The sequence below is a fragment of the Agelaius tricolor genome, unplaced genomic scaffold, assembly GCF_023055355.1.
Source record: "Agelaius tricolor isolate 1412-34295 unplaced genomic scaffold, bAgeTri1.0.p SCAF_2, whole genome shotgun sequence".
In the NCBI taxonomy this organism is placed as follows: domain Eukaryota; kingdom Metazoa; phylum Chordata; class Aves; order Passeriformes; family Icteridae; genus Agelaius; species Agelaius tricolor.
In genome coordinates this window covers 86,828,487-86,855,423 of record NW_027269262.1, presented here as the reverse complement: position 1 = coordinate 86,855,423, position 26,937 = coordinate 86,828,487, and the positions used below count along the sequence as shown (strand labels likewise).

Genomic DNA, 26,937 nt, shown 5'->3' with positions numbered 1-26,937 from the left:
CCATTAACGTGCAGCAGGCAAAAACTAATGTGTAAAATTTCTTCAAAGAGCAATTAGATGTGTTTAAAAAGAGCTGTATCATGGATATTATATTGCTAGTTCAGGGACCAAATAAATCTGATCTGTCAAAAGTGTTTGCTCATCTTTACTAGGCAACAGTGGGGTAATATACTTGATATTTGAGGATAATTGTCTAGTCTGAGTAATGTGCTATATTCCCTGAAAATTACTCTTAAATTCTAAAACTTGCCAGGCTTTTATTGGCATTTTATTTACTACATTATTAGTGTGTATTTCCTGCTTTAACATTAAATCTAATTTTGTGTTCATGATGATTTGTTGATGGTGCAATCTTAATTTTCATTTAGAAGAGAGGACCTTTCAGGTTGAATCCCTGAAAAAGGGACGAGTGGGGGTTTATTTGTCCAACAAAGAAAAAAACTCATGTTCACTAAATTATGTTCTGGTATGCTATTTTCCAAACATACTAACTATAATTAGTGTTTAGACAGCTGTATCATATCTGTTTTTCTGTTCACAGCCTAGTCCTATAAAAAAGGAAAGATCTCCAAGACCCCAAAGCTTTTGTCACTCCTCAAGCATTTCTCCCCAAGACAAACTGACTCACCCTTCATTTAGCACTCCCAGAGACAAGCAAAGACTCTCCTATGGAGCCTTTACCAACCAGATCTTTGCTTCTGCAAGCACAGACTCACCCACCTCTCCAACGTCTGATGCTCCTCCTCTTCCTCCCAGAAATGCTGGCAAAGGTAAGTAAGTCTCTCTCCAAACCACACTTGCAAGCAGTGATTTTGACACTGTTTTCCTTCCTTTAACCAAGGACATTGCAATGATTCAAGGTACAGCATGTTCTTATTGATGCAGTGGTGTGGTACAATGCCTGTTCTAAACTTAAAAGACCTGGGGGACACTTTGTATTAGACTCATTCATAACACTGAACATGAATGGGTGAGGAATAAACGAATACTCTGCTAAATTAAAGTCACTTAATTTTATGAGACTTGCAGCTGCAGTGGATTGTGATGGTTTGACCTAGATATCTCCAGTCTTCAAGTTTGGAAGATATTTTATGGAACAAAACTTTTTGCTGTATTATAATTTATGCAAATCTACTTTTTAGGACAAAGAAACCTTTAATTCCTTTTTACATGTTTAATTTAGAAATTGATAAATTGTGTTTTTACAGTAGACTTGTTCAAGAAATCTTTAGTTGTGATGAGGGTTCCATTACAGTACAGTTTAACACTTCAGCAGTTATGCTGCTGCTCCCTTTTGTTAGCACTGCTTCATTTCTCACCTGGTAATTGACTTTGTTTAGGAAAAATGCAGAGATGCTCTCACCAATATGTGAAAGAGTAAAAGGGACAGGACAGTGTTGGCATCATGGTTCAGATGCTGTGCTTAAGCACTACTGTTCCATCAGTCTTTGTCATGTACTGGCAACTTTCAAATGGATCCCTTGGCTCTCTTTTAAACAGGTTTGCCAGGGTTTGCATTTTTCACATGAGATTTTGTAACCCATGTTTCCCTGGGGACTCAGTTGTATTCCTTGTAACTTTACTGTGTTGACCTGATTGTTGGCATTACAAGATTCTACTTTTTCCTTCCAGTCTCCCATCCCTTTTACATGCTCACAGTTTGCTATGGATTTTTCACTGCAAACACAATGTGTACTGGCTTAGATGTTCCTTCATGGACTAGGATAACTTTTTTATTGTCATAAAGGGGCAAGACTTGGAAATTAATCATGCATCCCATTTCATGAAGAAGGTTAATGAGGTTGTGTCTGGTATCTGTACACACTGCTTAGTATGTTGTCAGCTTTCAACACATTTTAATGAACTTTATTTCTTTGTCAGTATATAGTGGAGCTCTCCTACAGACTCATCTAGAAAATTGTCTTTTTCTCCAGGAAGGGGAATATTTATGTTTATATTTCATTCTAAGTATGTATTTTGGTTTCTGAAATGTTAGGCATTTTCCCAGTTGTTCCTAAACAAGGAATCAACACAGCTCCAAAGCTACTCAGAAAGAATTGAAGCGTTGAGTTTTCATGTGTTTTCATGTCAGATGTTATGCAAAGAAATCCTTATTTATATCACAATGAAATAATATTATAATATCAGAAAATTGCCTTCTAATGTAACATTAACTGCTTCATCAGATGGAAAATGTCAGATTCACAGGGTAAGTCAGAGAGGTTGAATGGAACTGCTGTTCCATTAAAGTTACTATGCTTCTCTGCTTCAAACCTGCTGAAATTCTACAGTCTCTAAGTGATGCTGGAGTGGAGTTTTGGTTGATATCCACTCAACAATACTATGAAATTAGAAACTTCTGTTGTATACATGCCTGTGTTAAAAGTTGGGGGAAAAAAGTAACAAATGCATAGGACAATTCATCAGTGTGGAAAGATTGCTGTAGTTGCATCATTTTCAAATACACTTATGGTTCATTTAAACTGTGCTGCTCCTTGTTATCTCCCCTCTTCCAGCTCTCAGATTATTTAAAATAAAATGAAGCAGAGACTCTTCACTTCCATATAAAAATGTTGACACTTCAGATGTTGACACATCTGAATTTTGAGACAATAAATTTTCTTTCAGTAGGAAAAAATAAACCTGTATATTTTTCTCCTCTTTTGGATGAGTAATAATAGACTATATATCCCTTCATTGAAGTTTAGACAACCTTACTTGTCAGATGTGTGGTTTTGTTTAGAACGTTCATTTGAATATCTTGTGTTTAAGATTATATGAAAACACAGTGTTACTTTTTTCACTAAGCTCCCTAAACAGCAGGAGTAACAAAAGCACTGAATCTGTATTTAAATTTAAGCTTACTTTCTGTCAGAAAACAATCTGATCTTTGTCCCTGTGCTGCTGTGAGGCCCTGGTGGATAGCATGGGCCCCTGCTAGGACATGGAGCCTTCAGGGAAGGGATGGCAGGTGCATCTGCATTTTAGAAGGAGGCAGACAATTTTTAAGTTTCATAAGTTTTTCATCCTTTGGGACATGCAGATGAAATTGTCTTTCCAAAACTGGTTTTATTTTTAAGAAAACCCCCTCCCTATAGCCCTCTGTTTCATTGTCCATTGAAGCTGTGGGGAGCAAAGCTCTGTGGAGTTCCTGAGTGATCAGGAAGCCATCCACTGAACTTTTGCTGGGGAGAGGAGGGAAGTTTAAAGTGATTTACATAAGGCACATCACTCTTGCTCATGGTTTTCAGTGGACATGCTGGCTAAAAAATAATTTTATAGGTGCAATAGTTGGAGGAGGGGATATGGGGAGGTTTTCAATTTCTCCTCACATCATTGTAACTCATGTCCAGATTTTTTATTTGATAACTTTTCAAAATATTCCTAAAAATGCTGGAACCTTCATTTATTTTTCTTCACACAGTCTCATTTGTGGATACATCTTACTTGCTTTTATCTCTGCTATAGATTTAAATAATCCTAACAGAATGAAAAGTACAGAAGGAGTGCAGTGGCTGCCTGAGCCACTGAGCCAACCACTCTGTGCCTTTTTCAATAGTTTATCTAAGCTTATTTAGGATCAGCTTACTTCTGTTCTCAGTCAAATCTTTAGCCTGTATTATTCTCAAAATCATCTTTTTTATTGTTCTTTTCAACTTATACCTGCGTTATGGCTCCAGACATCTAGCAGGTCTTCTGCCTATTGTTTTACAAAAAGCTTTCAAAAAAAAAATCAGTATTTAAGTAATTCCATGACTTGCCTCAGTAGCTAAATAAAGTTTTGCACAACCTTCATTGTCAATCCAATGTAGGGGTAATGTTGCTAACTAGCTTTGGAGGAGTGTTAGGCAGTCTAATCCAGGTTTCCTTCACTTCAGCTGAAAGCCAATTGATTTTAGTGGTTCTGCCTGTTTATCCCAGGTGAGCATGGAGGTCAGGGATAAATTCTGTATCATGAAGTTAATTTGGATCTTCAACACCTACAAGGCTGCATAGTTTCATTGTCTCAGCTCTGACATGAGGTACCTAAACCCAAAGGCACTTTCCTTCATGGTTCCAGTGCAGTGCTACTGCAGACACAGTCACATCATCTGCTCCTTCACTACATCACACTCAATTTCTAACCAAATTAGTTTATTTGAATTTACTAGTAACTTCTAGAAGTTGTCTGACTGCCTTGCACACAGGATGAGGAATCTTGTTGGGCTCACTAAGTTGTGCATGTACCAGCACTGCCCTTTGGCTTTGGAGGTGTTTCTGTGGCTGGTGCCTGTGTCAAGGTCCTGGAAAAGGATGGAAATCCTACAGGTCTCCATGTATGGGGTGTTACACTAAACAAACCAATTTTAACTTATCTGATTGAAGAATACTTTCATTCTCCTGGGGTTCAAGTTATCCTTTCATCACAACTAACTCTTCTGGGTACCTTTGCTGTTTAAATCAGATTTCTGAAATACGACTGGCTGGAAGTGTCGGGACAGCAGTAAAATTTGCTGTTTCTAGTGGAAATGCCACATCAAAGAATCCTTTGGTCCTAGGTTTTTTTTTTCCTGATTGTATCATACTGTGGCATAGCAGGCATTACACAGTCTCAACTCATTTGAAGTTCTTAATTTATGGCACAAATGTATTTATTCTCATTTCCATTACCTCAGCCTTTGAGGTGATCCTGTTTCTTCTGAATGTTTGCAGGATTCTACACTTCTCTTGCATATACTTGGAGACGTTTTTTAAAATATTCTTATAAATGTGTTGCACATTGTGATTAAATAATGCTACTTATTCCACTATGACTTTGTATTTTTTAATACCATAATAGGAAGGACAGACTAGCTGATGACTTCTGGTTTCATGGGCTCTTCTATTTCTGAATAAACCCAAACCACAAAATTCATTAGTATAACTTTTATCTTTTCTTTTCAAACTGAACCTTTTTTTAAGCATTAATTATCTAATGTACTTCAAATACTAATGTTGAATCAATGTATATTCTTAGCTTTCTTATTCAGAGTGATCATGATCATTTTGTCTTTTATTATGCTCTTATTTTCAGTGCTGAAAATATATATTAGGTAAGAATAACTGAAAAAGCTTTTAGTAATATCTATGCAATAAGTCACTCATGAGAAATTTAAAAATAAGGATAGCAACACTTGTTAATGAAAATACTATTTTTAATTTAAGTTACTTTCCTTTGCAGTGTCCATTCTACCATTAGCAGGAATTCTGTGTTTTCCCCCTATATCTCCTTAAGTGGTAAAAAAAAAAATTACACATGTGAAGTTTTTACACTCTAAACCCACCATTTCTTGATTGAGTGGCAGCAGCTTTGCATGGTTTCACAAGTACACAAATGAATTGTTACTACACTAACTGCACAAACCCTAAAGGGCAATGTACTACTAATTGCACATCTTATCCAGTTATTTACCTTAGTACAATAATTTTGAGATTACTTGGTCTGTTTACACATGAAAGCCTGATCTTTGTAATATGAAAAAGAGATAAAACAAGATAACAGTTAGTTCTCTAAGCATTTGCTTCCCAGTAACTGAGGAAAAGAAAGCCTGACAGAAGCAAAAGGAAAAACTTCTGGGTCAAGTTTTTTGGGGTTTTCTTTTTGGTTTTTGCTTTTTTGCTTGTGTTAGGAAAATGTCCTTTACAAAATGTGAACTTCTGAACTATGTGACAAATCATGATTAAGGCATCCATTGGAGAGGAAATGACTGGCTCAATTGCTGCCTGGTTAAAATCACAAAGTACCTTCAATCTAGTAACTGCTCTGATAATTGCTTAAATATACCTAGCCTAGCCTTGTGTAATTGAGAATATCACACAGGAATTGTTTTGAGCTGCTGGTTTTACACATACATTTACATGAATATATGTGTAGATACACACAGATATGTGCAGTTGCTGAAGGTGAGCAGCCCTGGTCCCAGCACAGGGGCAACAGACCCAGCCCAGACCTGTGTGAAGGAACTCCTGGAGAGCACCACAAACAATGCAAGGACATGGTGTGGCACTTTGGATGGGAATTTGCATGGAATGGCATGCAGGAAGGGGTGTAACTCTGCCAGCCTAAGCAGGGAGCAATGGTATCTGAGTTATCAGCACACATTGAAAGAGCTTTAAACTTGAGCTTTTTACAAAGGGGAAAGGGACAAAACCAGGTTTGCCCAAGGTAACCCTAGGGCAGCACACCAGTGTTTGAGGGAATGTGTGTGCCAGTGAGGGCCTTTGGGCTCATAAGACATAAGGCATGGAATGCCTCCAGACACTCTCCTGGAAATCAGGGCTTCTCCCCCTAAAAGGTGTCAGGATCAATATCCCAACTGAAGTGCATCCACACCCCTGCACACAGCACAGGCAACAAACAGGAGGGGCTGGAAGCTGTTGTGCAGCAGGAAAACTGCAGCTCTGGGATGGCTCACACAACGGGAGTGCTGTGATGGGTGCCTGTGAACCCTTCAGGAGGGACAGGCAGGAGAGAGAGGCACTGGGGCAGCCCTGTGGGTTCAGGGCTGTTCTGAGTGCCTGAGCTGGATGATGGGGGCACTAGGGTCGAGTGTCTGCTGGCAGATGTGCTGGTGGGAATCTGTTAGAGAGCACCCACCCAGGATGGAGAGGCAGATGAGATGGAGATGCTTACCCCGTAAGCAGCTGGGAGAAGTCTCGCAATTGCTGGCCCTTGTTCTCATGGGGCAGGAATGTCCAGGATGTGTCTGGAGTGAGTGGAAGAGAACTTTTTAACTCAGCTGGTGAGGGAGCCAGCAGGGGAAGGCCCCTGCTGGACCTGCTGCTCATGGAGAGAGAAGGACTTGAGGGTGATGGAGGCTGTCTGGGGCACGGGGAATCACTAATTCTTGGACAAGTAAGAGAGGGAGATCAGCAGAGCTGCCACCTTGCACCTCCAGGGGACAGACTTGGGCCTGTTTAGGAATCTGGCTGACAAGAGTCCCCTGGGAGACAGTCTAAAAGGAATCCAGGACATTCCTCAAGAAGGGAATCCCAAAAGTGCAGGAGCAGAGGTGTGGTTTACGGGAGGACTTGGCAGTGTCTGACTCAATGATCTCAAAGGTCTTTCCCAACCTAAGTGACTCCATGATACAGTGTATTTTATAATCATTTTACAGACAGTTCATACATCATCAAGTCGTGTATTATTTCACCAGTTGTTTCCATAAAATGATTTTGATTCAAGCACTTTTCCTAGGTTTTCATTATTCAAAGCATGATGTCATTTTATACCTCTTTCTGAAATGACGTTTTGAAGTTTTCCTTGATTTTGTTTTTATTTGACCATAAGTTATTTTTGTATTTGAGCTATGTAATCATCAGTGTATGACACTTGTATTTGTATTTATTCCCTCTGTGATTTAATACAGACACAAATGCTAGGAGTCTGAAAGTATGATTTGTAATACCTTAAACACCTTTTCCCTGTCACTTTTGTATGCCATGGGGACTTCTGAAAGCTGTGAAGGTATATATTGCACCTCCTCAGTAATGTCTGGATATGTATAACTAATGTGAAATCTAAAACATGCCATATAACCTAATTTAAGGGGTTTTTTTAAATTCTACTACAGTTTATTTTTGTAGAGAAGATTTCTTCCTCTTATTGGCAATTAAAAGCACCAATTTCACTTCATGTCTGAAGTTGAATTTTTGCAATAAGCGCACAATAATATTTCTATGCCTTTCCTCCCTTTTTTTTTTCGCTCTGAGCCAGTTCTGGGCGGTTCGTGAGCGGCGGGCGCGGTGCGGTGGGCGCGGTGCAGAGCGCGCCGCCGCCGCCAGGGGGCGCTGGGACACGCGCACTGCGGGCACGGGGACAGACGGGGGGACAGGGACAGGGGACAGACAGGGGGACAGACGGTGCTGGGACAGCCCGGCTGTGACCGCCACTGCTTCAAGAGTTACCTCACTGTTAGCACCGGATATTGACTATTCCTGCCCCCTTGCCATTCCTAGATGCATTCCCATTACATCACGAATCAAATTTGATTCGTATTTCTGAAAAAAAGAATTAGTAGTTTGCAGGAGTTTAAGGCATAATCAATCAAAATTTCGAATGAGAAAAGTTGGTTTTCTTTCAAAAACATCTCAATGCACAGTTTAAGTTGTCTTGCTTGCTTAAGCTCAAGGAAGAAATTAAATTGAGAAAGGGTGAGGATTCAAACTGGAGAACAATCATTAAATGCATTGGCATTTGACTTGTTGTCATTTAATGGCTTTGTGAACTTGAAAGCAAATTGAGAGGAACTGTTGCAAAATATATAATTTGATTTACAAAAGTAACCAATTAATTAAGCCAGACCCAAAATCTCTGCTGGGCTTGTGGTTGAGAGATTCTCCTGCACAGCAGAAGGCCTTCCAGGATTGAATCTGGAAGAGAATAGATTGAATTATTGATTCTTCAGGGGCAGTTCTATTAAATTTTTCTTTTCTGTTTATAGGAAAGAGAGGTCACCTGCTGAAAATATCTGACAGATTTGTGCTTATAGAATCACTGAACTTATTTTGTGTTATATGTTTCACCTAAGGAATTTTAACAAATATTATTTCTTACTGATTTCAATATTTCTATAATATATAATAATTTGGGAAGGAGTGCAGGTATTGATCATTTCCAGGCTGCCTATAGAGAATATTCATAAAGGTTTTTGAAGAAGGCAGCTCCAGTTTTGTGTGCTGCATGGTAAGATATATGTTAAGTAACTAAATGAAGTTTTTGTCTCAAATACTGTTCAAATAAGGTAGCTTTTCAAAATTAGGCAAGTTGGTTCTACAGTGCTAAAAAATAGACTGACAATAGACTTGAAATTTCAGGTATAAATAGACTTTGCTTTTAAAGTTTTATGTCGATTTTCTGCATTTATTTGTACTGATGGCAAAGCTATCTGACATGGAAACTTATTGCAAGTGAAGACTGCAGTGAAGTCTGCGTTGTTGGTTAGATTAAAACAAGACAAAACCAAGAAACCCACAAACGAACAAAAAGCCCCTGGGGCTGTTCTGGGCTGCTGCAGAGCTGCTGCAGAAAGTGTTACAGGACATTTCTTGGGCAGTGGTGGCAGCTGACTCCAACACTCGTCCCCTCACTGCCATCTGCACCCAGCTCTGCTTCCCTGAGCTTCTCGGTAGAGCCCTTTGTGAAGGTCAATGCTGGAGCTGATTAGGAACAACTCTTGTCTTCCCACTGGCTTATTTTGTCTTTCAAGCTGTATCTGTTCCCATATTGTGTCAAACATGCATTGTGTTGAATGATACTTGTGCCAGCATTAAATCAGATGGAAATAAAAGTATTTAAGGGTAGGGGTGACTGCATAGGCTCTTACAAGCAATGCTACCATGAAATATCTAATCTCAGTCCCAGAAAGGACTTCTCTGATGTTTATTTTATTCATACCATGTACAACAATTTGCATTGCTTTTGGAATGCATAGTTTGATGTATTTGATCTACAGAAAAAAGAAAAAAGACTTAGAGAAAATCTTCTCAAGCTAAAAATCCTATTTTGAAAGTGAAAGGAAAATTTGTAGGCATATCTTTATTTCTTTCCTCCTGCCTTCCAGTTTATTAACAAAATTTGTGGGATGGTCTGGAGGGCTAAAAAATCTCCCCACATATTAGAGCATATAGAATGTGCTTTTATTCTGGTATAAATTAGCAGCAATTTTACTCCCATGTGCTAAATATTACTTAATTTCAATATTTCATAATACTTTTTTTTTTCTTGAACAACGCCTAAAATTAGAACTCTTGGCACGATTAATCCTGTATTTTTTAAACATAAGTACACATGTCATTCTATTGTCAAGTTGCTTATATTCCCACAGCTGAGATGGTTAAAAATGTGGTGGATGTGTCGTTTAATCTAAACAGTGTTCTTGGCATGGCTTGTCTTTTTATTTTAGTCTTTTGCTGCACTTCGCTGTGGGTCTGACTGTGAATTTTTCAGTGCTGCTTTGACGTTTATGCACATGTATTTGTAAGAAGGTTGTTTGTTATTTTGCAGGCCCACCTTCAACCCTCCCTCTAAGCACTCAAACCTCTAGTGGCAGCTCCACTCTTTCCAAGAAGAGACCACCTCCCCCACCCCCAGGACACAAAAGAACCCTCTCTGACCCACCAAGCCCACTACCTCATGGACCCCAGAATAAGGGCCCAATTCCTTGGGGTGAGTTTTGAAAATGCAAATCAAAAGGGCAGGGGAAAACCTTTATGATGGCTGATATATGATCTTTGGTTTCTTTTTACCTGGTGCTTGCTTTCCAATGATTGCAGCTTGATGTAATGTCAGCTCAGATAAATCAGCAGTTCCATCTCCTGTCACTGCCTCCCAGGCTGGGAGTCTCACTTGAGAAAGCTGAAAATCCTCCCCGCTGCCCTGGGGCCCCTCCAGTGCCCTCCCTGTCTCTGCCCCAGCTGCCCAGGCTGTGCCCTCACCCCAGCCCCTCAGCCACTGCTCTCCTCTGCCTCTGCCCCTCCTGCTGCTGCTGCTGCTGCTGCTGTGCCCAGCTCAGGAGCCAGGGGTGCAGCTTTGGGGCGCCCAGAGCCCTCCCACAGGGTCTGTGCAGGTCTCACAGCTGCCACAGGAGCTTCTTTCCTCTCCTGTCAAGTGTTCACACCTCGCTGGTGGGAATGTGTTGTCTTAGTTTGTATTTGCTTTTTGTGATGTTGTCTGTACATACACAAAGACTGAGAGGTTTGCATCCTGCTACCAGCAGAAGTTGCACAGGAACAGTGCATTTTAATTTTTATTTTTACCAGGATACCTTTCTGACAGATGCTTTTTGGAAACTATTTTCCAGACTACTCAGATTCTTCCTCTTTTGAATAAACATTGCTCTATGCAGTCAAATTATCTTGGTAGCTGTTAATCTCAGGCCCATGTAATTTTCTTTGATTTTACTTTTGGTGGCAGGATTTCCATGAATCTGTAAATTTTTAAACTGGAATCCAGTGCTTACATAGGTGCATCATGCATATATTACTTGTATTTTAAGAGAATCTTCTCTCTATTCTAGTACAAACACACAATTGCTAGCATAAATAAAAAAATTGCTAGACTAAAAGCACCATTTTTCTTAGCAAATTGAGTTAAATTTAGTAAATCATGGAGTACTCATGTGTGATTTAATCTAGGATTCAACATGAAGAAAAGTATAGAGTCCAATGAAAAGCAAAGGCTTTTACTCAAGGAATAAAAATAATGGAATCTTTTCAGTTCTCTACTTCTCAGAGGTCTGGGATATGGAAAAAAAAAATGTTTCCTATGTTGTGGAGTCCAACAGCCCTGTACTTTTTCAGAAGTAGTTCAGACATTTTTAAGAGCTTGGACTTTAAATATGTAAAAAATCCCAAGTATTTAAGTCCAAAGCAGCACCTAAAGTACCATATACAAGAATACTGTATAATGTAGCACTGTTAGGATGAAAGGTGTGATAGGAGTAGATGCTAAGCAGGTGTCAACTTTGCCTTAAACACATTAGGCAACAGATAAAGGAAGAAGAAATACGGGAAAGGTGCAGGTGTGCAGTTGAAGAAGCCTGTAGCAGCAAAGCACCTTGTCAGAGCAGGGCCAGAGAAGAATATGGCTTTTCCTGTCTCTTCACTGCTTTTCATGGAAGAGGGGCCTCTTGTCCCCATTTTTCTTAGCTGAAATCTGTACAAAAGCTTGTTTCAAAGTCCATTTGGATTTTTAAGCAAGCATGAAATTTTGTGTTTATAAAAGAGGGAGTTTCTTCTATCTGCCTTTGTGGTTTTTTGCTTAGGGATACTGTCAGATGTTCACTGCTTTTACTTTCAGAAGCTTTCTTCTGTATTGTTATATTTCTTGCTATGTGGAATTTCAGCATTTGTCTTCTAATCTGTGCATTAATTGAAGTTTCAAGCAGTGCAATCCTTAGCTTATGTCTAAGCAAATTGAGTTACTATTCAAAGATGTTCTAAAAATGTCATTTGGATTATTTTGTATTTCCATAGCAACCATGAGATATTTTTCCTTTCTTTATCCATAGGATCTACATGTTTGCTGTTTTACCTTAGTTCCTTTTTTGCACCACTTTTAAGCACAAACATATTTTTAGCAAGGCACAGCATGAGCCTTTTCTGCTGTTTCATTTAGACATCAATGTGCCAAGAATGGTATTTAGAAAAATGTGTCATTCTTTTGAATGAGAAGTATTTTGTGTTCTTGGATCATTAAATGTCACTTTGCATCTATTTCAATGACAAAATTTACTAATGGTTGTTGAAGCTGGTTCTGAGATTGACGTGCTGTAAAAGGAGAGGCAAAGGGGATGAAAAGGCACTAAGCCAAGAGTTGCTGTCCTTATACCTTGAAATGGTGACTGCCAATGAAGAGAAGCTTTCTGCTGGAGGAGTCCAGAGTGCTTGGGTTTGGATTTTGCTGCCTTTTGACAGAATTCTGTATACCCAGGATCTTCTCTTTACCAATGGCTAAAATGCAGATTACGGGAACATACAAACTTAGTCACTAAATCAGTAAAGGCTGTTCTTTGCATAGGATAAAATACCAATCTTTACAAATTTAATGTTTTGTGAGTAAAATCACATGCATGGTGGTTTAAAAAAGATGTGCCTCACGGTGCAAAATGTAAACATCAGTGAAAAATGAATCTGATGTATCTCCTTCTATGCAGAGAAAATTGAAACACTATTTCAAAACAAATGCCCTACAGCAATGTCATTCAATCTTCCCTTGCCAGGAGATGAGAGCTACCAGTGAGTCGTTTTAAAATATGTTATATGAAAGGTCATCTTGGATTATTTTGGTCCCTCCTGGCTTTTCAGCTACAAAATTATTAATAAAGAATAAATTTATAAGTTGTCTTTTAGATACATTGTATAGAACATGCATAGAGGAATACATGTTTTGCTTTAAATTGCACCTTCTGCTGATTATAGTTATCCTAATGGATTTTTTTTGTTTTTAATTGTCCTTTTTTTCACCTCAGGTAATGATTTGGGCCCACCTTCAACTAAGGCTGCAAACAAGTTTGAGGGGATGTCTCAGCAGTCAAGGTAAAATCTGCATATATGAAGGCAAAGATGAAAATTTAAATAAACATAACTAATTTTTAAATTAGAAAAGAAAAGCCTTTCATAGGAAATAAAATCCTAGCTATGTTTCTTATTAGTTTCCTGCATGCCCTGCTAGCATACAAATACTTTGGCTGCCCTCAGCCTCCTACGCCGTCCCTCGCTGTCCGTGCACAATCCATCCTTTGAGCAGGATGGACAGAACGCCCTGTGCCCAGATCTCTCTGCTGCTCCTACAGAAGTGCTCTCCCAGCTGGGGAATGCTGCCTCAGACCACAGTCCAGCAGGACAAAAGTTTTATTTTCATGTCTCCTGGCATTTCATTTTATCTGCTTTGGTGTGAGGTGTCCTGCCTGGAGCAGCAGTGTCACTCTGGGTACAGGCTGCCATCGAAGATGGCTCTGTGAGAGAGAGAGTTCATCTCAGTCTTCCAGTTTAGCTGTTTTCCACTCTGTCAGGCTCCTGTGCTGCCACACCATCTGCAGTAACACAAACTGCTTTTAGCTCATAGTTCATCAGCTCTGTCCATTACAAGTGTCTTTTTCAATAGCTGGAGCAGTAAGGACAGCCATACATTGCTGTCACTTATGCTGCTCCTCTGTCTGTGCTGTGATTTTAAAGTCCTGAGGTTCAGAGCATGGTAATTCCAAAAAGCACCTGCCTCTGGCACACAGCCTTGCATGACCACCAGGGTGTGGGGTGGGCTGTGGCTGGGGAGGGATGTGTAACCTCAGACAGGGCACAGCAGATGTGTAGGAAGAGTTTCTGGACACCCCCAGACTGATCTGCCTTGCCAGGACAGGGAGGGGACCTGTTGGAGGTAGCACAGCTGCTTCCCACATTTACTGAATCCATCCAGCTGGCACTGGGCATTCAGGGGGAAGGGGAAGTGTTCCACAGCACAGAGAGCTGGGCCCATCCTAGATTCTTGTCAGACAAGGGTAAAAGTGTGCTCCTTGTACTCCATGGCATTAGAGAGAGGCTGAGGTAGGAGCTGGGCTTTGAGGATCTTCATGGGCCCCTTCCAATTCAGGATATTCTGTGATTTATTGAATCAAGATTGAGCTTGGCTGTTCTTTCAGTTTCATGTTGTGATGTATTTTTGCTATTTAAAAAACAACTAGAAATTAAAAGTGTTTCATCATGGTCACTTTGAAACGTTGGCTGCAGAGACAAGAATTAAGGCAGTTGATGCAGAAGAGTCTCTGCTCTGTTGAACATACATTGGCAGCTTTCTCACTCATTTTTCTTTTTTTCTTGTTTTTTGAATCATTATTTTGAGCTGATACTGATTTTTCTGTATTCTTTGATTTTTATGCCTTAAATCAACTTGCTTTTTTCTCCTCTTCCACATTCCTTTTCTATAAAAGTGACTTTAAGTGTGGTTTTAAAGGAAAAACTTTGATAGGAATAGCTAACATATGTGTAATCCAGGTTGACAGAGTAAAGCATGTTATTTTCCCTCAATCATCAGTATTTCCTGGGAGCAGCAGAGACTTTGTCTCCTCCTGCAGCAGAGAGAGTGTGTGGGATACAATACCACACATGTGCAGGAGGCTACAAGGCATAGGCTCAGGCCTGGAAAGCTTCACTGACATGAAGTACAGATTATGTTTTGTATGTTTCAGTATAATTATTTTGAAGAACATATTTTTCTTCAGGTTCAGGATCTGCCCACAGAGTTAGTCTTTCAGCTTCACCTATTTTCAGAGTACATTTTGCATGTACCATGGTTCATAGAGTATGTCTGCCCCATAGCATTGAAGCTGTGTAGGGTTTGTATGTCTTTTTCTCTGAAAAAAAACCCAGTTAATTCTAAACAATGCTTCGAGTTTTGGGATTTATCCACAGACCAATGATTATACAAAAGAGGCAAAATAAATGTGGATTTTTTGGGGGAGTTTTTATTTATGGATATGTAAAGGGAGAAAAAGAGAAATAAGTATATTTTATAATAGTTGTAAGCACTAATAATTCACATCTGTTGATTTAGCACTGGGACTGCAAAGACTGCACTTGGCCCTAGAGTTCTTCCCAAACTACCTCAGAAAGGTAAGAAATCTCTTTGTGGCTATTCTCATAATGGAATCTTTTAAATGTGGGTGAAAGTAGGTACTTGTTTTAAATATATGGATCTTTTCAGCAGAAATTTTATTTCTAAAATGCCACAAACCATGAAAGCTTCACAAAACTGAAAGGATTTTGGAAGATGGGGAAGGCTTTTATTAAACTGAAAAAAATACACCTAGGGAGGAAAGAAATAAATCATGAACTACTTGAAGCTGGAAGAGACCTCGGGAGGTCTGGTGGTCCAGTCCAGCACTCGGAGCAGGGCCAGCTTTCTGCCATGAGAGCAGGTTCCTCAAGGCCATGTCCAGTCACATTTTGAGCATCTCCATGAATGACTTCTCTGGGCTTCTGTTTGTATCCTAGACCGTTCTCATTGGTAGTTTTGTTTTTTTAACTATTATCTCCAAGTCCCATTTCTTGATAGCTTGGAGCAAACTGTGTCTGTGCCATGCTCTGGCAATCAGGGCTGTGGTCAGTGCAACTGCTTGGGAAAGAATCAGGTGCTGTTACATTCTCATTTATATATCAGTGACAAGCTGAGGCCATCATCCCAGGAGCACCTTTCTTTTAGAAATGTTCTTTCCTAGTCTCTTTAAACTCACACTGCAGGTTTGATTGTTGTTTTGGTTTGGGGTTTTTTTGAGTTGTGGCAGCAGTTGACTATAGTCTGAAGTAGGTCTACTTTCTACTTTATTCTGTCTGAATACAGAATCCATCAAAAATACATTATATCTGTCTGAGTGGATGATCACAATAGAGCCTGAAGATCAGGAAATGCTGCTTGTCCAAAATTCTGAAGCCTGATATCTGAAATTTGGAGTGCAAATACTTTTGTAACAGAAAAAGCACATGTTAATTTTTAACTTTGTTAAGTTACAATTATTCTGAAATGTTATCTTTTGAAAGAGACAGCAATGATGCACTAGGGTGGCACTGTGAAGGAAGTCAACGCTTCCTTGATTTAAAATGATTTAGGTGAAAATTTAAGAAGGGCTAAATCAAAGCACTTTGATAAGGGCTGCTATCAGGGTTTTTCATATCATCTACTTAAATCTCAAACCCATGTGGAAGATCAGTGTGTACGTTTGCTGTGAGGTAAGCCAAGGGCACAGCCATAGACAGGGATCAACATGGACTTTTTTTCTTTTTTTTTTTAAATGAGACATCTGATAGTAATTATACAATTTCTTTCATGGAAACTATGCCGATGGGTTTAGTTTGGGGTGTTTTGTTGGTGAGGTTTTTTTGTTTGTTTGTTTTGGTGGGGGGGTATGGTTGGTGGGGTTTTTTTATTGGCTTGGTTTTTTGGGGATTTTTAGGGCTTTTTTTTGGTATAAGTACCCATAAATATATTGTTAATGTGTTATTGAAGTGGGTGATATCCAAAGGGAGTGAGGGCACTTTTTTGGCTGGAAGAATATGATACTAAAGCAGTGCTGAATGCAATAGGAAATTGTTCCTTCTAGTTAAAATGTGTTGTTTTCATCACAGGTTGTAAATTTTTTCTCTCTTGTCCCCCTTCATCTGTTTTAACATTAGGGCTGTTTGATTTAGAAGGTTTTGGGTTGGGGAATTTTTGTGTGTACTAATGGTTTTGTTTTTTGAGGTAGATTTCAGTTGAGTTTTCTTAGGGAGCTTAGCAGTAAAATCAATAGATGACACTGGGAAAAGAACTATTTGAAAATCTAGTTTCAATTTCCTTCCATCAAATCTGCAAAATACACATTTTAAAACTTTCATCTTTACTAAATTGTAAATATATACAATAATTCATTTTTTCTTAGTTTTAGTGGGAATGTCTATAGTACAGTGTGTTCTATACACTGCATAGATAGTTACATGTGCTCACTCTCTCTCTTCTGGGAGATTTTACAGGTAGTAATCCTGAGAGTTAGGTGGTTTTTTTGTATGAAATTGAACTGTATATGTGAGTAATTGTGATTAAAAATAAATTTTGTTACAATCATGTCAATTGATCTGTAGGTGATTTTGCAAAGTCTTTTATTATATTTCATATTTTTGGTTTGGTTCCAAAAAGTTATTCACTTTATTTCATTTGAAGCAAATAATCTATGAATTGACATCTAATACCTGTTGGAATAAGCACTGCTGGCCTCCAGGAGGAGCAATCAAATGAGACCTCAGAGAATGAGGGTTATGTGAAGTTGTATTATCCTGCTTTTGTCATAGACTAGGGAGAATTATGGGCATTTATGGGGCTCAGTGACCATGTGGTCACTGACACAATTGCAGTTCTGATATATGGCTAACTTCTTTAATATTAAAATACTAAGATTATGAATCCTAAGAGTGTTTTGCTTTTTTGTTTCAGTGGCACTAAGAAAAATAGAAACCAGTCATCATCTTTCAATAGATAAATCCCATCAGCACATGGAAATGTTTCAGAAGCCCTCACTGTCCATCGATATACCACAGAAACCACAGCCTGGAGACCTGCCCCCAAAGCCTCTGCCTCTGGAATTAACTCAGAAACCTCAAGTGGGAGATTTACCCCCAAAGCCTGGAGAACTACCCCCAAAGCCTCAGCTAGGAGACTTGCCACCAAAACCACAGCTTGGAGACTTACCTCCAAAGCCACAAGTGAAGGACCTTCCTCCAAAACCTCAGCTAGGAGAGCTGTTGGCTAAAACTCAAGGTGGGGAAGCAGCACCGAAGGCTCAGCCTTCAGAGGCAAATCAAAAATCTCACTCCATAGATCTTTCTCCAAATGTACAATCCAGAGATACCGTCCAAAGGCAAGCGTCTGAAGAGTCTAATGACATAACACACACCCTGCCAGAAACCCCTGTGCCACTCCCCAGGAAAATAAATATGGTAGGTATTACTCCAGCTCCATGGGAGTATCCATGGAAGGCTTTGAAGTTACTGTAGGACTTTCTGTGCACCCTTGAGCTGTGCACTCAAAGCAACATAAAGCTATGGGCTGGGGAATAGCTCATAGAGGGGCTCTTTTTGTGCCCCAAAGCAGCTTCAGCAGGTGTTGGGGTTTTCAAGGCCTCCTGCATGCTCAAACAAATACTTGCAACATAAAACAATAACCTTGGGAGCATGACAATGTATTTTAGATTTGTTGGGATTTATGTATTTATTATATCTATGCCAATCACAACTGTGAATGAATTGATGGTTTTCTCTGTTGCCTTTGCTCACGGGTCTGTGTGCCTTAGATTGGTAGAATGTTTATATATTTGACTTAGTAAGCTCTAAGAAGGGATGTTAGCACCTGTTGTCAGTAGGTGCAAAATTTAAAGTAAAGTCAACTGTGGCAAAATAGTAAATGTCCCTGTTGTGAGTATTTAATGTTGATAATGGTTGAGGTTAGGTTCAGATGCATTGATGAAGTGGGAAAATTGACATTGCTGCATGGTGTGTAGTAGTAGATATGGAACTTTAACTTGATTCCAACCCCCATTTATCTTGCTGTTCATCTTTCTAACCAGTACAATTTCCAGCAGAGGATTCTTAATGTCTGTGTAGATTGAGATAACTATGAAACTCCAGAGCTCTCTTAAGATTTTCATCATGAGGGATACATCAAAAGGGAGATGGCTTTGTTTGCCAAATTGGCTATGCAAAGCACTTCTGTAAAAAGGAAATAAGACTTCATCCCAGTGAAATAGTGAAAGCAGAGGGTGAGTTTCTGCCTTGTGCTTTGTGAGGAAGAGCCCTGTGGAACCATCATTCTGCTTGGCTTCTGGCATGGACTTGCCTGTAAGCTCCTGTCTGAACTGAGCACAACAGAGTTGTTGCTCGGGCTTCCTGAGTATTCTGGAATTTAAATATTACAGGGATCAGATAAACAAATGTTTGTTTACTTTTGTACTTTAAGATATAAGCAGGCAAATTATGCTGGCCATTCTCAGCTACTTGTCACTTTATTAAAGAAAAAAGAAAGCAAATAATGGATTACCTGTTTAGTTTGGTTACTTTTGGCTTTTTTAAAGCTGTCACCCTACTTTATACAGAAAAAAATCTGAGGAAAGGTTCTTTGTTCTCTAAACTCAGCCATTTTCATAGCTGCAGTAAATTAAATAATTCCACTGTTGTGCAGTGGTAGAAGCTATTCTATATCTTCCCAGTGTATGTATATATATATATGTCACCAGGTTTTTGCACATCTTTTCATGCACACTTGTATCTCTTCATGTCCAATGCAAACTTTTTTGCTGGAGTGATAATGTGCAAGAATTCCTCTGAAATGTATCTTGCCTCCATTTTCATCCTCTGGCTGGTGAAGTGCTTCATCCCAGTGAGCAGTGAGAACCATGCCAGAAGCCACAGAACTTGTGGGCACCTCTCTCTTGGGCTTGACTATCTAGTCACTTAGCAGAGAAGCATAGGTTTTTTTAATTGGTTTTAGAAAATTACCTGTCCAGAAATATAATTTAAAAATTCCAATGCTGATAATTTATAAAGGTTTGAAAGGATATTTTTAGAGAAACAAAACTTGCACTGAGCCCTCCTGAAATCACACTGAGCACTTGAGCATTCTTTTGTGTGTGTGGTGGTTTCTATAAATGGGACAAAATACTCATTTTTAAAAGGAAAAAAAAAAGGTGTTGAATGTAAATAAGAGCATGGTTGGATTATTAATGATCACAGCATCTCATTGCTGTTCAGTTTTAAGCACAAAATCTCTTGGTAATAAGCACTTGTTGGGTACAGGGAATCAGTCGGTGGTGGGTATTTGTTTTTTAGTCGCAGATTACATTTCCTGGAATTGTTTCCATTTCTTTACACAACAATGCCACAAACTGTTCTGGAACATGAACAAAATATGTTCTGGAACATATGTGCTCTCTACATATCCATCCTTTTTTATACCTTCCCATGATTAAATAGACCTTAAGCTTGAATGCTGCTTTTTGCTGCTCTCCATGAAAGGAGTAAAATGTTAAAATCTGATGGAACTAGAATAATTATCATAATTTCTCATGTGCTTTTACAAGCTGAGTTCCATACAGTTTTCTAAGTGTAGAGGAATGTGAATTTCTTTGTTCTTTTTATTGAACAAGACAATTTTTACCTTGCAGAAGTAGTTGCTTCCCATCATCACTGGAGGATTGACTGGGAGGGAACGCTCTTGGCTTGTAAAGGTTCTCTGGAGTTGAAAGCTGGAACTGTCCCCAAGCACCCATTCCTATTGCATTCCAGTCCCTAGTGCTAGATGAGATTTTGTTTAAATTATATTAACATATTTTTAAGAAAAGAGAGAGCATTCTTTGAAGTGACTTCTCACTGCAGCAAACCTTTGCTGTAGAAAAAACCCTTGATCTCATATGATCTTCAGATATTTCTCTTCATTTGTCTTGGGTATGGGTTTCTTTTTTTTTTTAGTTTTATGTTGTGTTAACTGCTTTCTCTCTTAAATCCCCCTGTAATTATTATTTTTCTGTACCTTGGGTTTAGTGTGAGTGCTTTTTTCAGTGTGTCTGTTCTGCTGTTGAGCTGCAGGGATTTTTTTTTGCCAAAACATGGAGGAATTTCAAATGGGTAGGTAACAGCAAAAGAGAAGACTCCCTAGGAAATTTCCTCTGTGAAGTTAGTTTTGGCTCAAATTCCTCTAAACCTGCTGACTTTTCCTTTCATAGCCCTTCTGCTTCTCATCTCCTTCTGCTCTTGGGTTTTTGCATTCTTGTAATCTGATTACTTCTGTTAAAAGAAGTAACTGTAGGTTTTGAAGAGGTGTGGGTATGAAAATACAGGAATATAAAGTAGCAAGAGTGTTTTGCTGTGAACATTGCTTACTTACTCTATTTGGAAATAATTTAAGTCATCTTCTCTGCCATAAGAAACATATGTTTGGGGAGGAGTCCATGGCTGAGGCTTTTTTCATATGAATTAGCAGTATGCAGCAAAGTATGACCTAGAAAATACTTGGACTCAGAATGGTAGAGCTGTGAGAATATCTAGTGTGAATTATCATCAGAAAATAGTACTGCCATCTGACATTAAAGTAATTTTAGTAAGCAATTGCTGACATTTGGATGGAAAAATGTCTAAAAAAATAATTTCCAGTCCTGTAAGCAGATTTAAAATCAAAGAATCCTGTATTTTTGCACTAGATCCAAAACCAAAACTGTAAGGAATACTGGGATTCCAATGCAGCATTTTCCTCAGTCCTTACCTCTCTTGGAACATTTAGAGGAGACTGAATTTAATTTTCTGTTCATGGTAGGTTTATTGTGGAAGTATGTATTAAAGGAGAAAGAGGGTGTTTGCAGACTAGAACAATGTAAAGACACTATTTAAATTTTCTTCACCAGGGGAAACAGAGGTTACTTTAGCCCTCTTAAGGGCCACATGTTAAGCACTGCACATTGTGTTCTGCTGGAAGTTCTGAATCTTAAGGAAAAAAAAAACCTTACACCTGTGTAGGTAAATTTTTTTTTTTTTTAATATCCTTGTTGAAGGAGTTTTTGGATTTCTGTATTCCTAGTTGCAGGGAAAGTAGTTGATAGTCTTCACTTTCTTATAAAACAAAAAACAACTAAAAGGCAAAAATCATTTTTTTCTCTATTTCTCATGTGCTTCATCTCAAATTTCATTCTGTTTTTAGGGGAAAAACAAAGTTAGGCGAGTGAAGACCATTTATGACTGTCAGGCAGATAATGATGATGAACTCACATTTGTTGAAGGAGAAGTAATTATTGTAACTGGTGAAGAGGACCAAGAGTGGTGGGTATGTATCTTTCCCTTTTACAGTTCCACATAACTTCTTTATGACTTTTATGGGAAAGCCTCTTTTTATTTTTGTTTGTAGGTGTTGGGTTTTGTTTTTGTTTTGCTTTGATTTTTGTTTGGTTTCTTTTTGCCTGAGCTGACAGCCAGCCCTTAAACTTCCATTAGAGAAAACCCCTTTTATCTGGGAGGGAGAGTCTTTCAGAACCAGCCCCACTAGGTTTAGCTTTATTGCTGGCTCATGCAGCACATATTTACCCATGCCCCTCTCTGTAATTCACACAGCCTTTCATTAAGTGAAGTTTCTTACTCCATGTAAGAAACTTATACCCTCCATGAAAATGAGATGTGTAACTATCTTTAGTTCACCCAAAATGTTAAGTTATACCTACAGGGATTGCTGGAAATCTAAAGAATAGTTTGCAATTGATGCTAAAAGCTGGTGGTTTTCTTCTTAAATCACAGACAGATAACATTTTGTTTCTCTTCTTCCCTCTCATGTCCCTGTTTCATACCATACTCCCCCTATTATGGACTGCATATTGTTCAAGTGCTAACACCAGGCTTTTCTCAACCCCATGTGAAGGCTCCAGCCTTTCTTGACAATCCAGCTCATGTCCCTAAAGCCCTGCTACATCATATTTCCCTGCCAAAGAATTATTCCTGGGGACAATGAGACAGATTTCATTTGACTAAAACAAATTCTAATTGCAATACTGCCTGTGATATCCTAATCTAAGGACAGCACAACCTTTGCTGTTTTGTTTCCAGCTATGTTTTCCTCTCACTCATCATTTAAATGTGGAAGATTTTCAACTGAAAAGCTGATATCAAAAGAGCAGTGCCCAGTGAAAAGTGTCTGTGTTGCCCATATCACATAGTCCCTGATTACTGCTGCATTCCCTGCTGGATGTGTTTTGTGAAGTGGCTTTTTAAGCCCCTTGGGGACATGCCCAGCAAGTTCCATGAAGCACCCCAGTCTGAATGTTTCTGAGAAGGGAAACAAGGCCTGTTGACTCATATGCTTCAAAACTTTGGCTCTCCAAGAGGAAATGGCCAGCCCTGTATGTTTCCCCTTCCCATTTTGTAAGCTTGTGGAAGAGGAAGGAAGGTACACCATTATTCTGAAAGCAGTGAGCAGCATTGTAGCAGGGTGAGAAGAGTGTTATGTGGTCAGTCAGGGCTGCTGCTCCAGTGCTATTCAACAGTTATTTATAATTATGTATTTTAAACATGGAAAGTTCATATAAAATATTCCATTATTTTTAATGTCTTTTAATAAGTTTATTAGCTATTTCTTAATAAATAATCATTATGCAAAAGATGTAGGTGGCTGTAGCTGAAGGACGCTTAATCAGACAACACTGTGATTTGTTATAAACACTAGTATGCACCTAAATCATTAGGTATCATACTAATTCAATGAGAAAACAGCTGGGCTTTTATCACCTTAAGTGAAACATGCAGATTATCATAAGTAACTTCACAAATATAGCAGACAATTCCCTTCAGTGAAGTGTTCAGGATTTATTCACTTAACTAAGATAAGTGGTTTTCAGAGATGTTACTGAAAATCAGCCTATCAGACAGAAGAAACTCAGGCTTCTGTTTTGATGAAATTCTTGAAATTCAGTGATGTATGTAAGTTTCCTTAAAAAAAATTTGAGTTTTGTTCTCTTTAGATTTAATTGGCTTCATTTCTTTTATTTATAATATGCTTGTGCAATTTCATTTTGTTCCTTTACACAAATTTAAATGTTAACTAATGTCTGCTTCAGACTGTCCAAGAGATGGTAGAGGCTCTGTGAGCAGTTCTGGTACTTTTGAATGAACGCAGGCTGTGCAGTCTGTTTGTACAATGCACATCTATATATGTATATGTATGTATGTACCTTCTTCTCCTGTGTTGCAGATTGGCCACATCGAAGGACAGCCAGAGAGGAAAGGGGTCTTTCCAGTGTCCTTTGTGCACATTCTGTCAGACTAGTCAAAACAAACAAATCCTAAACTTGAGCATTGCACATTCTTCATGCAAGACGGGCTTTTTAGCAAAAGCGAACGCTGCTGCCTCCCTGTAATCCTGTGCACAATTGTATATATAGCTGCTGTTACAAATTAAGAATTCATTTAAGTTTCACCTCATGAGGTTGAATTTTATGTATTGTAAATATACTGTGTTATTCTGCCTTTGCCAGTATTATGGTAGCCTTGGAACCTGGCACGCCTTATCGGGTTTGTTGAAGCCATCCTGGGCATTTAGCACTTCCATCTCTGTCCGTGCTGTCCCACATGTGGACTGCCAGCTTTCCAACATAGGTGGTCTCTGTCACCCATGTAACTGTACAGAAATGACTGTTCCTAATAACCTGGTATTCTCAATATACAATTAGCAGAAAGTTAGAATGAGTGAATGGTTTTGGACAATTTAAAGATCAGTCTGCAGTTCATAAGTGTATGCAGTTTACAGCTATGAAACCCACTTCGATATTTATTTAATATAGTGCTCAGTTAAGTGTAATTATGAAGACAAATATTCACTGACTTTACAGATAACAGTAATGTTTTACAGTGTGCATACAGCATTTCATGTTTATATTATGTGGACCTATGCCAAACTGTGATTGCAGTTCCCCTGTGATATTACCTCACTATAAAAAGTTACAAATTTATTTCATTTGAAAACTTACTTTAATGAAAATTAGTCATATTGTTCTTTAGTAGATATGTGTGAAATTTGCTGGTTTCTTTCACTGAATTCTTAGTAACCAAGGACTTCTAGCAAATGTTAACTGTTGACATTGTGCATGCATTTAGATGCTTACTTGAAACCTGCCTTTGTACAAAAGTAGTACTGTAGTCATATAGCTACATTTGAGGAAAAGAACATTTTAACTTAATTGCTATTCAGGTTAATGTGAGCTTGCAACAGTATTTGTTTATAGCTAAATTGGCTCTTTGAAAAATGATTTTGTGGATTTTTTTCCTCTGTCTTCAACCTTGCTAAAAGTTAGTTACCTAAAATAATTTTTTAAGTGGTGATATAAAGATAAATTTAAATTATTTTTAATGCTCTAAAAAGTGGAAGCTAAGATGACCTCTTGTGCATTTGATCAGGCTGGTAATGATTGATCTGTCAAGGAAAAGGCTGGTTTTCATGGAGTTCACCAAGCTGGAACATGTAATGGTCATAACCCAGAGCATGAAGTAACAGACATACCGTCACAAAACTAATTTCTAAGAAAATCTTTGGAAGGCTGCATTTGACCTGAGGTTTTTTGAAAGTTGGTATAAAGTTGCATTGCCAGAAAACACTTCAATGTATTACTGGAAACTTTAATTTCCTGTGTCACTTTCAACATCATTTTTAATCTTTTGAAACATCATGCGGTTGTGTTTTTCCCATGGTTTGTCTGTAGCGGGTTCCATGACTTTCATATGTAGTTTTGTATTACTTGCTTTAAATGTTATTTTGGCTTCAGTATCTAGTGCTGCTATTTCAAAGCAGATTGTCTTGGCTGCATGGAAAGATTTTCATTTCATAAAAGCATATCTCAGACTTTCTGAGGACTTTCATTTCTAATACAGTTTTACAAGACTGTAGTCAGTGAATATTTAATTCTGTTTGTGGTTAATTTAGAAACAAATATCTGTCTAAATCCCACATGAAAAAAAAAATGCAAAACATTTATCAACTATTAATGGTTTTATCATTTATTTTAAAAAATTAATTAAAAAAATATGCAACGAGTGAGAGAGCCTGCTGGCATCTAATCTTCAGTATTACCAGCTCCAGTATTTCAGACTTTATTCTGTTTTTATGGAAAGGAAGTCAGGTTTAGCATTTATTTAGCATTCCATTTTATCCATTACTACAATGTTTTAAGTTGCATTAAAGAACAAAACCTATTCACTTTTGTGGTCAATTGTATTTTTAAGTGATCTTGAAATAAACTGATAAATGCAAATCATATAAAGGAAACCTAGGCATGTAAAATTATGTAGAGTCAAATGTCTATTCTTTTCTACGCTCTTTAAAATAGTATACATATGCATTTTATAAAATTAAATTAGTTCCATAAGGAACAATAGTTCTGTTTATTCTGGCTTATTGTGGGTCATAAGAATCTGAAAATGTATGATATTGATTGAGTTTAAGTACAGTATTATATTTGAACTCAATGAGCCACTGTCTGCAATTTTGTATATGACATAGTATTTGGAAAGTCTAAATCTTTATGGAAAATTAGCTGATAAAGGGTTGGGGGGAGGGGCAGGGGAAGGTGCCCCCAGAGGGGGAAGTTTGCTCTGCAGATGATGTCTTATTTACTGTTGAACAACAGTTGCTATTTATTTTTTTATTACATAGTACATCAACGTGTACAGAAATCAGATCTGGTCATGCCACTAGTTAAAATCTTGACTTCTCATTGAATGTTAAGGTAAAACATCAGTACACATGTCTATTCACATGTATTTAATGTGACAGTTTTTGAGTACTGTATGTGTTAATTTCTACTTTTTTAATATTTAAAATTGCTTTTAAATAAATGTATTCAGTTGATCCCAGACATCTGAACAAGGCCCTTTTTGTCAACTGGAATATCTAGTAGGGAGAAAGTCTGGATTCCAAACAGGTAGAACCAAGACACTTGAAATGTTTTTTCTTTAATATAAAGCACTCCTTATAAAATGCAATTAAATGTGTATTCTTTAACAGCTGTTAAATATGGATGCAATTGCCTTTTTCTGGAAAACTTCACTTACTAAAGCTAGCATCAAACCACTTGTTTTGTGCATGAGTTTGGATTGCTTTCTCTCTGGCCTCAGCAGGCTCTGTGGGCTCCCAGCCCCTCTGTGTTGTTTCCACAACAGCAGCCTGTGGCAGGGGCTGAAGGAGCCATTCACAAACCCTGTCCCTGGGCAGGAGCTCCCAGCAGCTCTCACACCAACTAGAGCAGTACTAATCTTTCCTGGATGGAGTGACTTCTTTGCTGAGAATTTCAGGCCTGACCCAGCTTGCAGAGGTTATTTTTCCCCCATCCCTGACTCAGTTCTTGGATGTTTCTCATTTAAGATCCATTCCTGTCAAAG

The 26,937-nt window shown here is 38.4% G+C and overlaps 1 protein-coding gene across 3 annotated transcripts in view; it reads left to right on the top strand.

Annotated features, from left to right (window-relative positions):
- ASAP1 (ArfGAP with SH3 domain, ankyrin repeat and PH domain 1) overlaps window positions 1-26,414 on the top strand; it is a 113,013-nt gene extending 86,599 nt beyond the window's left edge. For 2 of the 3 annotated variants that reach the window (XM_071421802.1, XM_071421803.1), the window contains 7 exons: window positions 542-770; window positions 10,025-10,186; window positions 12,990-13,056; window positions 15,068-15,126; window positions 17,477-17,979; window positions 21,725-21,847; window positions 23,759-26,414. In XM_071421802.1, the coding sequence (XP_071277903.1) occupies window positions 542-770; window positions 10,025-10,186; window positions 12,990-13,056; window positions 15,068-15,126; window positions 17,477-17,979; window positions 21,725-21,847; window positions 23,759-23,833 (1,218 nt within the window). In that variant the 3' untranslated portion in view covers window positions 23,834-26,414. The remainder of the gene's footprint in view (window positions 1-541; window positions 771-10,024; window positions 10,187-12,989; window positions 13,057-15,067; window positions 15,127-17,476; window positions 17,980-21,724; window positions 21,848-23,758) is intronic. The other variant, XM_071421804.1, reaches the window with a different exon arrangement.
- The last annotated feature ends 523 nt before the right edge of the window (window positions 26,415-26,937 follow it).